Raw genomic sequence first — 16,232 nt, 5'->3', positions numbered from 1 at the left:
ATGCGGGGCTCGATCCCGGGACCATGACCTGAGCTGAAGGCGGACGCTTAACGACTGAGCCACCCAGGCGCCCCTCTCAAATAAATATTTTTTTTATAAAGGCATTTTAGGGGCACCTGGGTGACTCAGTTTGTCAAGCATCCACCTTCAGCTCAGGTCATGATCCCAGGGCCCTGGGATCGAGCCCCACATCGGGCTCTCTGCTCGGCAGGAAGTCTGCTTCTCCCTCCGACCCTCCCCCCTCTCATGTGCTCTCTCTCATTCTCTCTCTCTCAAATAAATAAATAAAATCTTTAAAAAAAAAAAACAAAACATGAGCAGCAGACAACTGTAGGCCTGAGATTTATTCTTAACAAGGTGGAGTTAACATTTAAAGGGTGTATCCTTTAATTAGGGAAGTAGAAAAAAAAAACATGCAGACTATTAAAAATGGTCTAAAGCAGTGGCCACAAAAAGCACTTATTAAAGAAGGCACGTACTGAATGGAGCATTGGGTGTTATATGCAAACAATGAATCATGGAACACTACATCATACGGTGACTAACGTAATAAAATTAAATAAAAAAAAACTTAACTTAGAAGATGGGAGAGCAGTAACCAGCAGGGACAGAAATGGGAAGAATGCTAAGAAAGAAGCCAAGGTGGAAGCAAATTAGGTCACAGAAGCCAAAGGTACAGGACAATTACATTAAGAGTTGATCAATAGGGGCGCCTGGATGGCTGAGTCAGTTGAGCGTCCGACTCTTGATTTCGGCACAGGTCATGATCTCAGGGTTATGAGACGGAGTCCCGCATCAGGCTCCATGATCAGTGGGAAATCTGCTTTGAGAGTCTCTCCCTCCCCCTACTTGGGTACTCTCTCAAATAAATCTTAAAAAAAAAAAAAAAAAAAAAAAAAGTCAATAGTGAGAATTATTCCCTAAAAATGGTGAGATTATTACTTTTGGCAAGTAGGTCATAAGTGATCTTTGAGAGTAGTTTTAGTAAAGGGTGGGCAGAAGAGTGAGTTCTCTGTAGTTATTTATGTATTTAAAAGCTTGAGCTGACTCTTAAAAACACCATTAACAAATTAATTAGCTCAAAATATTGGCCATGGTCAGAGACCTTGGAAAGTTAAGATTCTGTAAACAGGTGGCTAACCAGCCAAATGCAGCTGTGTTTCTTCCCCACCCCCCACACAAAGATCTTAGATTTTCAAATTATAAAATACAAAAGATCTGGTAATACTGGTCTCACATTCCCTGTGCACCTTTTGCCGGAAACATGCCCCTATGTCCTGATGACACCTCGCTTTACTCTTGTCCTATAACTGCCTGGTCCCTATAGCCGTGAGATACTGAAGTTGGAAACGTGGAAACCTGATCTTCACTGAAACATTAGCCATTTACTACCTACTCTAGGTTAGGACCCAGAAAGGTAAGGTCTCAAAGCCAGAAGAACTCTTTCCTGGACTCCCAGCTTCCTGCATCAACTGTGGCCCCTGCTGACACTAAAGACATCCATATTCCCCCAAACTGATACAGATTATTTCCCATTTAAAGATTTAATCGGCATGTAAATGAAATTTACGGAATTCTCACACGTTCACAGGAATATTATCCATACGGATTACACACAGAACAAGCTTTACCATCTCAAAGCTGAGGAAAAAAGCTTTAAGGAAATTATCTTCAATTTACCCTTTTATGTGCACTGTACTTGACATTCGCATCCTTTGTCGACAATATAGCTGTTTTGATTCAGTCCCTTGGCCTTCGGTCTCTTCTCGTTCAAATCCAAAATCATCTTTAAAAAGTAAAGCTGCCAATTGAGTGATACCTTAAAAGATCACAGGATGTCTCGGCTTTAAAACTGTCTCCTTGATGCTTATGGGACAGCCTACAAAATCCTACAATCCCTCCAGATGTGCATCTGTGGACCCTCAGAGCCCCATGTCCCCTACTTCCCATGCTCTTCTCCACACACGCCAGGACTCCGAGCATACCGATACTATTCCCCTCTACTCTATAGACCCGTTCTAACATTTACAGATTAAATAATTTCTGATTTGACCTTCAACCACAGGACCAGACCATGCAATGCTTACGTCTACCAGCACGCTCATCTTCACAGGCACACTAAAATCATTAAAAATCCTCCAACTACAAACCCCAATATCGGTTTTACTTTCTGCCAAACGGAGGCCCTCCCCACTGAACAACTTCCCACCACTGGAGTAAAAAAACCTTTTGCCTAATGCTTTCCCCACATGCCTTTCTGCCTCCTGACCAACCCAGATGCTTCCTCACGTGGCTTGTCATGGGGCATGTCCCCTTCGCTTGCAAATTTTAAGTAAATGCTTTCAAAGGCAGTTATCTCCATGTCTGTCACTTTACCATACTTGATCAAAACAAATCCTGGGTACTTTTCAATGCAAGTCCCCCTCTACGACCACCCTTTTTATTTTGCTTAGAAAATGCTTAGAAAGCCTTCGCGATAGAGATTAAGTGGTTTAAATATCACCTCCTTGGTAAAAACCCAGAGCAGTTGTTCTCAGCCCCTTGAGCTGCATACAATATTGCTCCTAACACAGGGCTGCCTTGGTTGTTTTGTGATTTCTGTTCTTGTGTTCTTTTATGCCCACTGGGCTTTGAGAACCTGAATGAAGAGAATCACTCAAGTCTTACCCAGTACAATCCTTTGCACATATTAGGGACTCAAAGACTAAGAAAGAATAAATTTAGAAAAAACTAGGAAAAGCACAGAAACTTTAAAGCTGGCCAACATCATCTAAAACCCATTGAAGGACATTTCATTTTCACTCATGTCAAGTCCTGTTTAATAGAACAAATGTTTTAAGCTCCTAACTCCATGACACGGAGATGAGAGGGACAGAGTGGCAGTGGTGAAAGGGAGCAGGGCTTACTGGGTCTGAGAAACACAGTTTCTCTGTGTTTCTTTCTGCTCTGCCTTGGAGGACAAGCAATAGAACTACACTTAAAATCCAGAAGATTTTTCATTCCTGTCAACCTTTTCAGAGCTTCTGCATTCTGAGGTCTTAGTTTTGTTACGGTAGATGGTGGTAGTGTTGTGGGGGGTGCAGCGGTTGTTTGCTCACCTTGTGGGTTTTCTGTGTGTTTTGCCATTTCTACTCAATTTTACTTAGACTATGTCTGAGGTCTACCTGGGAGCCTGGTATCCACAATTACTAGGTTTGGCTACCAAATATAATTTGTATGGCCTCAAGGCACATGGTGAAATCTGATGCTGAAAACAACCTAATTCACCAAGGCTGAAACTGCTATGAATTGCAACATTTTAGGGTCATAATGAATTAAGACGATCAACAGACGTATGGAAAAAATGACTTTTCCTTTTCCACTTAACCTTTTTGGTTCATATGCTAAATCTTTAAGCCAACCTATTGGAAGAGGTTCTCATGAATGTTCAGCTACAGAATATAAGATCCTGCAAGTATTTCTGAATAGTGTGTGAATTGGGGAAGAAAAAGCCTTTGACAACATTTTACTAATTACATTCACAACTCTCCATTTTCACGAACAAAATGATGATTAGCAGCTAATTATTTAGGCCATTAATTGATTGCTTTGTGATTAAAGATATGTATGTTAATTATACTTTAAAATGGAGGTACTTTAAGAATTGAAAAGAATGGATACTGCCTTCAATGTTTTAGTAATTAAATGTTGTGGAAAAGTACATTGTGGTTAAAAAACAATTCCATAGCTTTCTATTTTTTTGTGTTTTTTATACTAAATCTTTAGTATAAAAAATGTTTTAAAAGACTCTGGCTTTTCTTGTACCATTCTCTTTCTGATAATGAACACTAAGTGTGAATGCAAAACCCTGCATATCATTATGTGAAACATTTATGCATTCAGAGTGTCTACTTGGTGGTTTTCTCAAGAAGCTAAACAATTCATTAAACAAGCTGCTCCTGAATGGTAGATCAGAACAAGCATAAGCTGCCTTCTGTAGAATTCTATTGTGAAGCTGTACCCATTTGTGTTTTCTTTGAAGCCATAAAAATGAAACCCTTATGCTCATATTAAAAGCATAAGAAAGGCATCTATTATGTCAATAGATTTAAAACACGGCCTTAGACACAGTGAGAACCACTCCAAAATGGCACTCTTATAATAGCAAAGGTTAAGAAGTGCATTCCCAGAGAAAACCTTCAAAGGCCTACATATCATTATATCCCAAAACAGACAGCATTGCAGTGTTTGGAACTATAGTTTATGGACACCTATAATCTCAAATAAATCCTTTCTAATCCCACTCCTTTGTCTAGATTTTGTACTTTGATGATAACTGCAGGTGCCTTTCTCCATTCTTCAGAGAATGACAAGGGTATGAAGATTCATGTACATATATGGACACAACTCTTACTAGGACTTCAATGCACAAATATTTTACTACCAACAGATTTATACTTTATAGATACCTAGGATTCCTACCTTCTAATCCATTATAAATCTTTAGTCTGAATTTTGTAGGAAAAAAATAAAAAATATACGTCATGCTGGTGGAAGTATAAAGTCAAAAACCATTTTACATAACAATGTGGAATTCTCTACCTATGTGTATACTTGGGAGAACCTCAAACACAGCAGATGGGGACAAGATAATTCACAGCAGCATTGTTTATAATAATGACAAACTGCAAGTAGCCCAAAAGTTGGTCAATAGGAAAATGGATAGATGAACTGTAATGTACTCAATACTGCATAGCAATGAAGAATGAACTTCCGCACACACCAACATAAACCTCAAAAACCATGCTGAGCAAGAGTGAGACAACTATAAAAGGGTTTCTTTTACACAAAGTTGAAAGGGTACAAAATTGAGCAACGGGTTATTGTTACTTAGCTTGCTCAATTATCTAAACTTTTGCTAAGAAAAAGCATACTAGTGTGACTAACCGATTGAAGTAAGAAGTTTATGATTATTTGCTACAAATCCCATAGCGAATACTTTTTTGGATCTGAATTTAGTTTACAAAATTGCCCACAGCCACTAATTTCTAATGGGTCCTTATGGGCCAAGAAAATTTGTTTAAAATATCATACTTCCATATTTAAGGAAGATATGTCAATTATAACCTAGAGAAATACTTAAATAGTATAATTTTACCCAAAAAGTTTTACTTCATAGTTTACCTGAAACTTCACAAGGCTTGTGAGATTGCAGAAAATAGTTGCTCTTTAATTCCTGTCTGTATATAAGATGTGGCTTGTTATGATCATCTTCATGTTCGCTCCCATCTGCCTTCATTACAGGTTCTAAGAAATATTCACCATCATGCGCTTTAAATGTTCCCATCTGAAAACAAAGAAAATAATTAACTTGGCCACTAAGGGAAAGCATGCAATGCCACAGGTTAAAGTGAGCACACACAGAAGCAGGACCTCCAGAAGTCTGTTCACTAAGTGTCATCCACTGACTAGAACATTTCCTTTCCGTGGTTCCCTTCATGCTCTTATGTACGGAGTCATGCAGACTGGGCAGTGTTCTAACAGGCAGAGTTGAGATGACCGGCATTCCAGGTATAAACAATGGCTTAGGTAACAACATCAAACATTCTAATAATGAGAAAGCCTGTTTGGCTTGGTCCATATAAGGCAGTGAGTGAGAGACAAGACTTAAGGTGGTCTGGGGTCAGATAAGAGCTCTTAAAGGTGATGCTAGCAATTTAGAATTTGTAAGCAGTGCGGAGTTTTCACGAAGACCTACCTTCTGAATTCCAGAATCCACTATCTAACTTGCCTTTCAACATCTCCACTTACATAACTAGTAGCATTCTCAACCTGAGCATGCCCAAAGCCAAACTCTTGATTTTCAGCCCAAACCTGCCCTTTCTCCAATGGTCCCTATGTCACTAAATGGCAACAGTATTATTCCAATGGTTCAGGCCCGAAGTTCTTAGAGAAATCAAGGATGGGCTCTTGTGCCCATACTAACATCCCACATTCAATTCGTCTGCAAATCCTGATGGTTCAACCTTCAAGGCATAACTGAAATCCAACCACTTCTGAAAATTTTTACTACCACATCCATGATCTAACCTCACATTCTGTTTCCTCTATAAACCAACAACCCCTAGTCTAGTCTCTATGGATGAATCACAGTAATTTCTCAAGTCTAGATCATGTCACTCAAACAAACATGACTAAGTCATTCAGTAAAATCCAAAGTCCTTACCATAGTCTACAATGTCCCTCCAAACACACAGGTGACCAACAATTGTGACTTCTCCCACTTCCACCTTAGCTCATTCTAGAGCTCCGGGTGCCTCTGATATTCCTCACATATGACAAGAAAATGCTTACCTCAGGACCTTTGCACTTAAACTTCTGCCTCAAGCACTCCCCCCCACTGGTTTCTGCTCGACATTCATCACCCCACCTCCTAGATCTATCCTTTTTACCCAGTTTCATTATTCTTCAAAGCAATTATCACTACCTCATTTTTGTCTGATACTACTCACTAAAATCAGGTTCCATAAGAGTAGAGCTTTTGCCTATACATATTGTGTGTTATAGATGGTGGCCAAAAAAAAAAAAAATACTAGCAGTTCTAAGATAAAGGCTGGAACCTTGAATAGAGGTAAAAGAACTGGATTTATAGTGATAGCAATGGTATGACAGTTGGAAGAGAAAGATTACAAGATGCCAATGCCTGAGGAAAGCAAAAAAATAGACCGTGAGGGAGAATTTATGATAGAGATAATTTTCTGGTAAAATAGGATTTATCAAAAGGACTCCAGAAATGTTAAAACTGCAAACAGACCCAATTCAAAGACCACTGACCATGTCTATTTACATAAAGTATGGTACAGCCATACAGTGGAATATCCTGTGGTTACAAAGAATAAACATTCCATGTAGTGTACAAAAAGACCTCCAGTTATTTCTTGGATACTCTTCTAGCGGCCTATGCTCTAGCATATCTAATTCTACCAGTTCCTGTTTTCCAACTATAACTACAAATCACTTATTTTCAATATATAACAAAATTCCACCTCCCTGTAGCTTCCCAGAAAAAATAATTTCAAGTATGCTTATAAGTAACAAAGACACTATTTTTGAAACCTGAGTAAATGAACCCATGGAAAAATTGCTTTCCGCCTTTTTAAAAAAGCATACTGAAGAAGGGAAATGTGATTGTATCTTGGTAAAAGATACCAATAGACATGAGGTGGCTTATTACATATCTAAATGCATCTACAAAACTACTTTGAATACAAAACTACTTTTCCCAAGCTATACTGAAGATCTACCTTGGAAATTTTTATACTCTTTTTGGATTAAGATCTAATTTCTATAGGTCTATCCTAACGTTCCAATAAGGCTGCACAGGGGTCAAACTTGAATTCCCACATGGACTTGAGAACAGCTCTATCCAGAGTCTATCAGAACCTCCTTTTACGTTGTGCTAGAATATGGCCTTTATAAGTCAAAGGCTTTTCTTCAACAAGAACCTTATGTTTTAGAATACTTCAAGAATAATCAGTCTTCAAAGTGACTGCTCTGTGTTTATACATGAGGAACTTCTGTTACTTCTATCATCTTTTCTATAATCCACCCTGTTGCAGAGGACTTTCTGTTCAAGTAAAAGTATTAGAGCTTTGCCTAAAGGCTCTTAAGGATTCATTTTTTTTTTTCAACTTGGAAAGGAACCTGGTAAGAAATTGGAGGACTTAAAACAGGTGGTTCATAGAATTATATTTGGATCATGCCATATTTTTAGCAACCTGCCTATCTGCAGAGGGCCACTGCAATTTGATTCGTGAGAAATGCCAATCAAATTCCAGACACTTTCTTTTAAGGACTATTAAAAGCAGCAAAACTAGTTTTCACTTGGGCAAGGGTTTCCCAGTTATTGGAGCAATGATCTATTTGCCAAGCTGTACTGAAAGGCAGTAAGTGATTATATATACAACTGGTTCCAATTTATTTTCATGGGTCAAAATTTTTATGTTTAGAGTATTTTTATATATGTAATTGTTTTTCCAAAATGTTACTTCATATTGTGGCATTTATACATACTTTTTTCCAAATACATGGCAAACACATGTACTATAGCCACAACCAATAATGTACTCAGATTTCATTAAAGAGTAAAAACAAGTAGAATATATAAATCGTTTGGATGCTTTTCCCAAATTGTTTACAGTTATCACATTAGTATTGGCAACTACAGAACATTCAAAAATAATGTCTGATTGAGTATGGCAATTAGAGCCTCCACTGAGAATTTTAGTAACAAATTGCTCTCAATTAATAAAATTAGATTTTAATTTCAGGGTTGGATCACCAGCAATTAAGTTTTTCAGTCTTCATGGTGGTAGTTATTCATAAGTCATATAATGAGAATCAGTTTAATGCTATTTATAATAGGAGCCTGAATAGGAGTCCTGTGTTTGCACTTACAGAAACTTGGGCAAGTCACTTCATATCGGACTCTCAATTCCATGACTTGTAGAGCAAAACAGAAATAAATCTACCTAATTTCCCGAGAAAGGCAAGGTGTTAAAATGTCAATTATTTTGAAATGGGATGAAAAATTCTTCACTAAAAACACAGATGTTACGGGCGCCTGGGTGGCTCAGTTGGTTAAGAGACTGCCTTCGGCTCAGGTCATGATCCTGGAGTCCTGGGATCGAGTCCCGCATTGGGCTCCCTGCTCAGCAGGGAGTCTGCTTCTCCCTCTGACCCTCCTCCCTCTCATGCTCTCTGTCTCTCATTCTCTCTGTCTCAAATAAATAAATAAAATCTTTAAAAAAAAAAAAAAAACACAGATGTTACAGCCACCCTTTTTCCCCTAGGCAGACTGTAACTGTTATGTAATGAAAGATCGTGAAGATGAACTCAGATTCATTTTTACTTTGGGATCCTCCATTCGATGCATAAGGTTTTTTCTCCCAAACAGTTCATTATAACACCACTGATGAAGCCTAGGAAATAGCGTATTATACATAAGCACGCATTGAATGAATCAACAATATGAAGAAAATCTAGTTGGTTCCACAATGCTGAAGTAGTAAATTCTAAGGTTTACCAAGAAGAGGAGTCTTTCTTTCCTCTAGCAGCATTCCTTATTCCCCTTTCCATGGGAGAACTCCAGATCTCCAGTATAAAAGTGAGAAGGGGCAATAAAGAAAAAATGCACTACCTATACTTCCCCCCCAAAAGAGAATACTCTCACCAATCCTTGCTCATAAGCGTCAAGAAAAGGACTCTGAACTCATCATCCACCTAAGCCTTAGGTAGCCAAGGGAGTCCGATGCAAGTAGTGTCCCAGCAACATCAATAACAAGGAATAAATTCTGTAATAGTTTTCTTTCTTGTAGGCACACAGGTGTTTTTGAAGTTATAGGAACTCACTAAAAGTGGAAAGAATGGTCAACATTCTTGGGGATCTAGGGAGTGGTTCTCAGGACAGTCTCTCCTGACTTCTTACTGAAATATCTGGATACATAAAACCTAAAATTATAACAATTAAGAACTTGTAAGAAATTATTCAGAACTGTTTTGTAGGTGTATAATGGAAATTTTTTTTTTTTAAGATTTTATTTATTTCACAGAGAGAGACACAGTGAGAGAGGGAACACAAGCAGGGGGAGTGGGAGAGGGAGAAGTAGGCTTCCCACTGAGCAGGGAGCCCGATTTGGGGCTCGATCCCAGGACCCTGGGATCATGACCTGAGCCGAAGGCAGACGCTTAATGACTGAGCCACCCAGGCGCCCCAATGGGAATATCTTCATGATCGATTGTTGAAATATTATGTCAAGTTTACTTGAAAATATGTAAAATCTAGAAGGACACATGCCATACACCTGCCAGACCATGTCATATTTATAGCCTGTTTTTTTCTAGTTTCTTATGATTTACAATTAACATATGTACTTTTCAATTATTTAGGCAAATATTCATTTTCTTATCTCCCACTGTATTTTTCCCTAAAGTTTACCGTATACTGTGGTTTTGTTCTACTTTAGTACAGCTGGACTTCTACTGAGCTTATTGGTGAGGTGAGAATACGATACTTTGCTTTTCAGTAGGAGATATTCTTAACATTCAGTTTTAACATAAATGCCTTTTAGACTTTGGCAACTGTCGCAGAAAACTAACTTGAAGCAATTACCAAAACTTGATCTGCCATCAGAAGTCAACTAAATTTTTGAGGTATTAAGTTGTCAAAGAAGCCATGGCCTAGACTAAAGAAGCCTTGACTGCTTTAGTTGTAACATAATCCATAGACCCTCAATTACCTCAGCATTCCTGAAAACTGTCCCCACTCCCACCACCTGACAGCATCCTCCCGGAAGCTTAGATGTGGCCATGGAGACCCTCGCAGAGAGCAGAACCAGAGGCCTTGGTGACTGGATTTCCCAGAAAGAGGAATCAAGGAAGGGAATCAAAGGACTCTCTTGCCATAGTAGATCTCCACAGCCCCTCTGCAGAAGAAGTCCAAGATTGCTATAAATCAGTTACTAATAGGTGCCTCTTCTTTCCACAGGAAGTTTAAGATTAGGGTTGCAGTCATGCTGTATATAGGGCTGGGGATAAAGACAGTGCCTCTGTGAGGTTGTCTCCTTGTAGACAAGATGACTGTGATGTGTAGGAAGAGAACAAATGGACATTTGATGAATAAAAGGACAGCCTGTGGTAAAGACTGGTGGTGATCAACAGTATCTATTCTCTCTTGCTCCTGGTCCTATTACTTGCCCCTCATTTTCTAGCCCTTTGCATCTGAGTAGAGCCAGGCATCAGTAGAATGTAAACAGAAGTAGTGTGTCACTTTTGGACTAAGGTAGACAAGAGCCAATATGGCTTCATGCTATTACTGTGGTAATAAAGCATTCATGTAGCTCATGAATATTTGAATGTTCTTATAATGACATTATTGTACCACCGGTATCTAACAGTGGTTAGTATATAATAAATGCTTTCTAAGTATTTGTTGAAAAAAGAATCTTTCTTCCCCTGAATAGTATGAATTGAATAGCTTAAGTATATTTTATAGAAAACAGGAAGTATGAGCAAAACAATAAAGACTCAGGTAACAAGGTACGATATAACCCCATATGAATGATACCACTTAGATACCTAAGACTTAACCTATGCACAGTTTTTTAATGTATGTCCAAGTATTTCAACTAAAATTCCTAAAATAATTTTCTTGCATTGCATGACTGATGTAAAGAACTAGCCTAATTACTTAGCACATTAAAAGCTGCTTTAGCTCATTCATCCATCTATGTTATCGAGCATTTTTATGTTCTGTATTGGGTGTTACAATCATTTCTGCAGTTAAAATCTAAAGTAGAAGTGTGAACAACCAAAATTCAATATATGGTGTATAAGCAGTCGTCCAGTAGTGGAACAAAGGCAGGTCTGGTCAGCTCTGTCTAGAGAAGATCAGGGAAAAGGAAAGGCTTAAAATTGATCTGAAGGATTAAGAGTTTAAGAGAAAGGATATTCTAGACAAAGTAAATATAAACTCAAGGTATCGTGAATAATATATAAACCTATTCTGGAACCAAACACATGTTTCTAGAACTAGCTCTTACTTGCCACCTGTTCTGTCATTATCTTTCTTGGTTAATGGTCACAGGATCATTCTGTCATTTAAGTAAGCCAAAAATCATTTTGATCTCCTTTTAGGGTCCAAAATTCTAATGTGTCTTCTGCAAGGCTGTTCAACTCCAGCACTGACATTTAGAGTTATTTGTGTAGGAGACTGTTCTATGCAGTGGGGGAAGTTTAGCAACATCCCTGTCCTCTAGCCAGTAGATGCTAGGAGCACCCACTATACACACCCCCAATTGTAACTGCCCAAATGATCTCCAAAGCATCACCAAGAATCCCAAGGGACAAAACTGCCCCCAGTTGAGAACCTCTGGTCTACAGTAGCATCCCTTCCAGAGGCACCCACTCTTCCCCTTCGCTAATACAACCATTTTATTTCAAGGGGCTCCTCTTCCCTACCCATGGTACACTAAAAGAGTGGTGCTTTCAGTGACTCTCTGCCTCCCCCATACCCTTCACAGTACTGCATTAGTGGAGGCCCCTCCTACCACATGAAACCAACCCACCATCCCAGCTCCAGCCTCACTCTTTCACAGTGAGTCCAAGCCTTAATGTGAGGTCTGCCTCACCCTCCCTTCCCAATCCACCCGCTTTTCCAGCTGCGCAGGGCCATAAGCAACCCTTGACTTCCCATATCCACATGGAGTCATCCCTGAAAGTCCAGTTGAGAGTCCTATTTCCAGCACAGGTCTCAATACCCTTACTCCTTCCTCAAAGTTCACACAGCACTTTCCATATTCCTCTCAACAGCATCAAACAGACTCCAAACGTTTGTGTGCCTGGTGTCAGTATATGGTGGCCCTGAGAACGCTAAGCATAATTGGTCAGGAGTCCCAGCTATTGGGGTTTAAACTCCATCGTTTGCAGCCCAGCCATCTCGCTCTCAAGTGCTATTCCCATTTAGTAATGGAGTGTGACGATACCAAAAGTATACTCATCCTTAGGTGGGAGATTCTTCTCCCAGCCCAATTTGGCTTGGGGCAAGCTTTGCTGAACCTTGCTTAGACTCCCCAGCAGGCTTGGATGCCTCTACCCAACATTCTCGTCCTCCCCGTTTCAAATTTCACCACTCTATTTTCTCTGACATGGGCACTTCTCCTAAATAAAATGTTTGCACACACAATCCCATCTTGTCATTTGCTTCTTGGAGACCTAGACGAAGACTAGAATTTTAAGAGGCATAAGAAATTCTCCCTTGTATTGGAGTACTTGATGGAGTATGTGAATAACTAAGAGGTCCTTGTGAATTTTTTCCACAAAAAATTATGAATACAGAATGGCATATGTAATGATCTGGGGCTGTGTTAGTTGTGGGCAAATAGGAAGTTCAGAAAATTTTCCCAGAATAGACCAAAACCAGTAAAGACACAGATAGGAAATAACCGTATGGAAACTGAACCAGAAGTCACTAAAGCAACTGAATAATCAGAGCATTAGTGCCTGACATGCTGCAGAATGGTTAGGAGAAACTTCAAAAAAGTACAGAGCACCACTGCAAGTTAGTGCAGAAGGGAGAACACTGTAGAAGCCAGACGCAATGTCTGGTTTTATGACATCTGGAAACGGTTTCTTTCAACCAAAAAGACTGCATTGCCTCAAATCCCACCAAAAAATAGTGAAGTTAACAGTCTAGGCAGTCGCGTTAGTCCCTGAGGGCCTTTGGAAGAAGGGAACCCAATGGGTAATATGAGAAGAGGCTTAGTAGGCACAGAGGTTGTTGGGAAAAGCCTCTGTATAATTTATACGTGCCATCCTGAAAATATACACCCAAAATTCAGCTCATTAAAATACTGACCTCTACTTTGGCAATAGTGCTAACGTTATGAGAAGATCGAGAATAGGACCATGAAAACAAAGCTTAAAGTTGAATATAGAGGTATTAAGACCTGATAACTATACGTTCTGTGAGTTTATCAATGGGCTAAAAAAGTCTGATGAGCCATTATGACTTGCAGGTAACTTTGGGATTCAGTTCCATTTTCATATCTACTGTAGATTTTACAAATGAATAAATCTGTTCAGACATGTTTGAATTATGTTATACTTACAAGAAATTAAACAGAAAAGCAGAAGTTATACACACATGAAACAAGACTTCTGGCAGACCCTTCTGGTTCTTGGCCCAAAACACTTAAAAGTACTAGTCAGGGTTCAGTGATTTAGTGAAATATGTAAATACCAAGACTTCTAAGAACAGGAAAAAAAAATATACAGAAATTAAAGTCTGCATGTTGAGGGTTAAAGCAACACTAGCATTCCACTAAATGGAATTCATGTGTCAATTTTTTTTTAAATGATTGCACATAGATATTTTGAAAGCATTTTGGTTTTCATTCCCTTCCTCTAAAATACATTCCTCAGTAGCCACCAGAGAGAGGGTAAATGCTACCTGAAGTGGGAAGATGGGAGGGGAACTTCATGGATTCCCAGAAGAAAAGGGGGACAGGAGACATAAGAAACATGACAAGATGTACATGTGCCAACTTCTCCACCGAGGATTAAGATCCTAGAGACAGAAGACATGTTAGTTTAAGGGAACTGCCAAGAGAAATGCTTCAGCATGCTAAGTGGGATTCAGGGAAGGGACCCTCTGAAAGGGATACCCCCTCACATACACCCCCACAAAGTTAAAGGTGTGGCAGAATTTGGTAAAGGGAAGAACTAAGTCCCCCTTGACTTTCAAATGCCATGGAGGGTTTCAGACCCGTAGAGGATTCTGGAAGGTTACCAACAGCATCACTAAGCCACCTTGTGTGGTGAAGGTACAGCAGCAGAAGCAAAGTGACTGATAAAGGCTGCACAGTGCAGCCGCCAGACAGATCAGGTAAGTGCTGCAGCCAGACCTCGCAGGGAGAGGCAGCACCAGTGAGAGCCCAGGAGGGACGTCCAGGAGCCTCAACTGAGCGAAGGAGGCCACGAGTTCTCAGGCCTAGAATTCAGCTAGAGGAACTGAAGGATCATCTCTCTACCTTCCTCCCAAACAACGACCTCAGGACAAACACTATGGCCTGCTATGGGGTCAGTTTTCATCAGTAGTCAATGTATGCTTGAATCTAGCAATGTAGGGGACAATACACAACAGAAAAAAAAAAAGAGGAAATCACATGCTCATTTCAATGTATTCAGGAAAATACAACATTCATTTATAATTAAAAGCAAACTTAGAGCAAAAAAAGGAACTAGAAAAGAACTCTAAATTTTAAGTCTGGCTCTAATCTTCAGTAAACTTCAATCTTAATGTTTAATGGACTGACAGAGGTCAAAGCTAGATCACAGTCACATACACAAAGTCAAATATCAGTCCGGAAGCAAGAAGGAGCAGGGCCAGAAGATTAACAGTAGTAACTTCATAGGCATTGTATCAAGATTGATCTGCAAACAATCCAGCTGGTCCAGGTTGTCAGTACAACAACTTTATCCAATCTAAAGACTAAGAAGAATTGCATATAATGAAAAATGGACTGTAGGACCTACCAGAGGTTCAGCTATTTGAGGACACCATTATTCTAAAGGCAGTTAATGACTGATTCGGTAGAAAGAAGGACACAGTCATAAATACATGGCTAGTATCTATTACGTATCTATAGCTAATTCTATCTCTACCATGACTGATGTCCTCAATGCAGCCTTACGAAGAAATTAAAACACATAGGTATAAAATAAAGTTTTTAAAATGTTAAGTGTGATAAGGGCAATAAATCTTTCAAAAGCAAAGTGCATACATGAGTCAGATTAATAATGTATAACTTAGACAACTATATCCAAACTGGCACAGTAATGGGTGAGGATGAACTGCAGTCAAGACCTAAAAACATTTCCAACTGTTTCTCGATTTCAGAAAGGGGATACTGAGTAATAATTTGAACTACACCAGCATTATGAATCAACATGAGCAGAAACATCACTAATAATGCTTCCCATCTGGAATGTTTTTCCATGCCGTGAAATACTAAATCAAGAAAACATTAACCATGACAAATTGTGGTAGTAAATCTAGAATTTTCCAGACGAGCTAAACATTCTGAAAGGTTCTAGAAAAGAATATTTTTCTTTCCTTTGATATATAGGTGGCTGTGTAAATAGTGTTTCTGCCATTCTGGTGTTGCAAGCTTTCTACATTTAACATGGCAGAAAAGGAAATTGTTCAAGGCATTCCATGTAACTGTAGCTCAAAGTAGCATGAAAAAAGAGCAAGGAGATCTTCCAAATTTACTTAGTAATGACCAAAACTCACACCAAGACATCCTACATCAATTAACCTGAGAGGAAGCATTGCATTTGAATGCTAGAATCCAGTAACCAAATTCCTAGTTGTTTCTTCTTGAACAGGTCTTTAATCAGGAGTTAATGAAGTATCTATTTTAACGAAACTATTAAAACCTGGGGTTTCATAAACTTAGATGGGAAAGTGTTAGACCTATTTTCACTAACTTCTGATACTTAACATTTCCTTTAATTATTATTGTAGGTAAAACCACAGACATTGTAACTTTGTTATCAATAAGATACCTTTGTATCAGAGTTGATGTAGCTATCTGGAGAGTTTATACTCATTATCACTACCACAGTAAATAGACCCCTCCCAATAGATCACTTAATGCATTAATGAAGAGTATTGTGAAACCATAAGTTGT

The 16,232-nt window shown here is 39.0% G+C and overlaps 1 protein-coding gene across 1 annotated transcript in view; it reads right to left on the bottom strand.

The window, feature by feature from the left end:
- Positions 1–16,232, bottom strand: part of ADAMTS20 (ADAM metallopeptidase with thrombospondin type 1 motif 20) — a 169,808-nt gene that overhangs the window by 151,031 nt on the left and 2,545 nt on the right. The window contains exon 3 of the mRNA XM_035002841.1: positions 5,164–5,326. Within this exon, the coding sequence (XP_034858732.1) occupies positions 5,164–5,326 (163 nt within the window). The remainder of the gene's footprint in view (positions 1–5,163; positions 5,327–16,232) is intronic.

Source organism: Mirounga leonina, unplaced genomic scaffold (assembly GCF_011800145.1).
Source record: "Mirounga leonina isolate KUSES-001 unplaced genomic scaffold, KU_Mleo_1.0 Mir_126, whole genome shotgun sequence".
Taxonomy (NCBI): domain Eukaryota; kingdom Metazoa; phylum Chordata; class Mammalia; order Carnivora; family Phocidae; genus Mirounga; species Mirounga leonina.
This window is presented reverse-complemented; position numbering and strand designations above follow the sequence as displayed.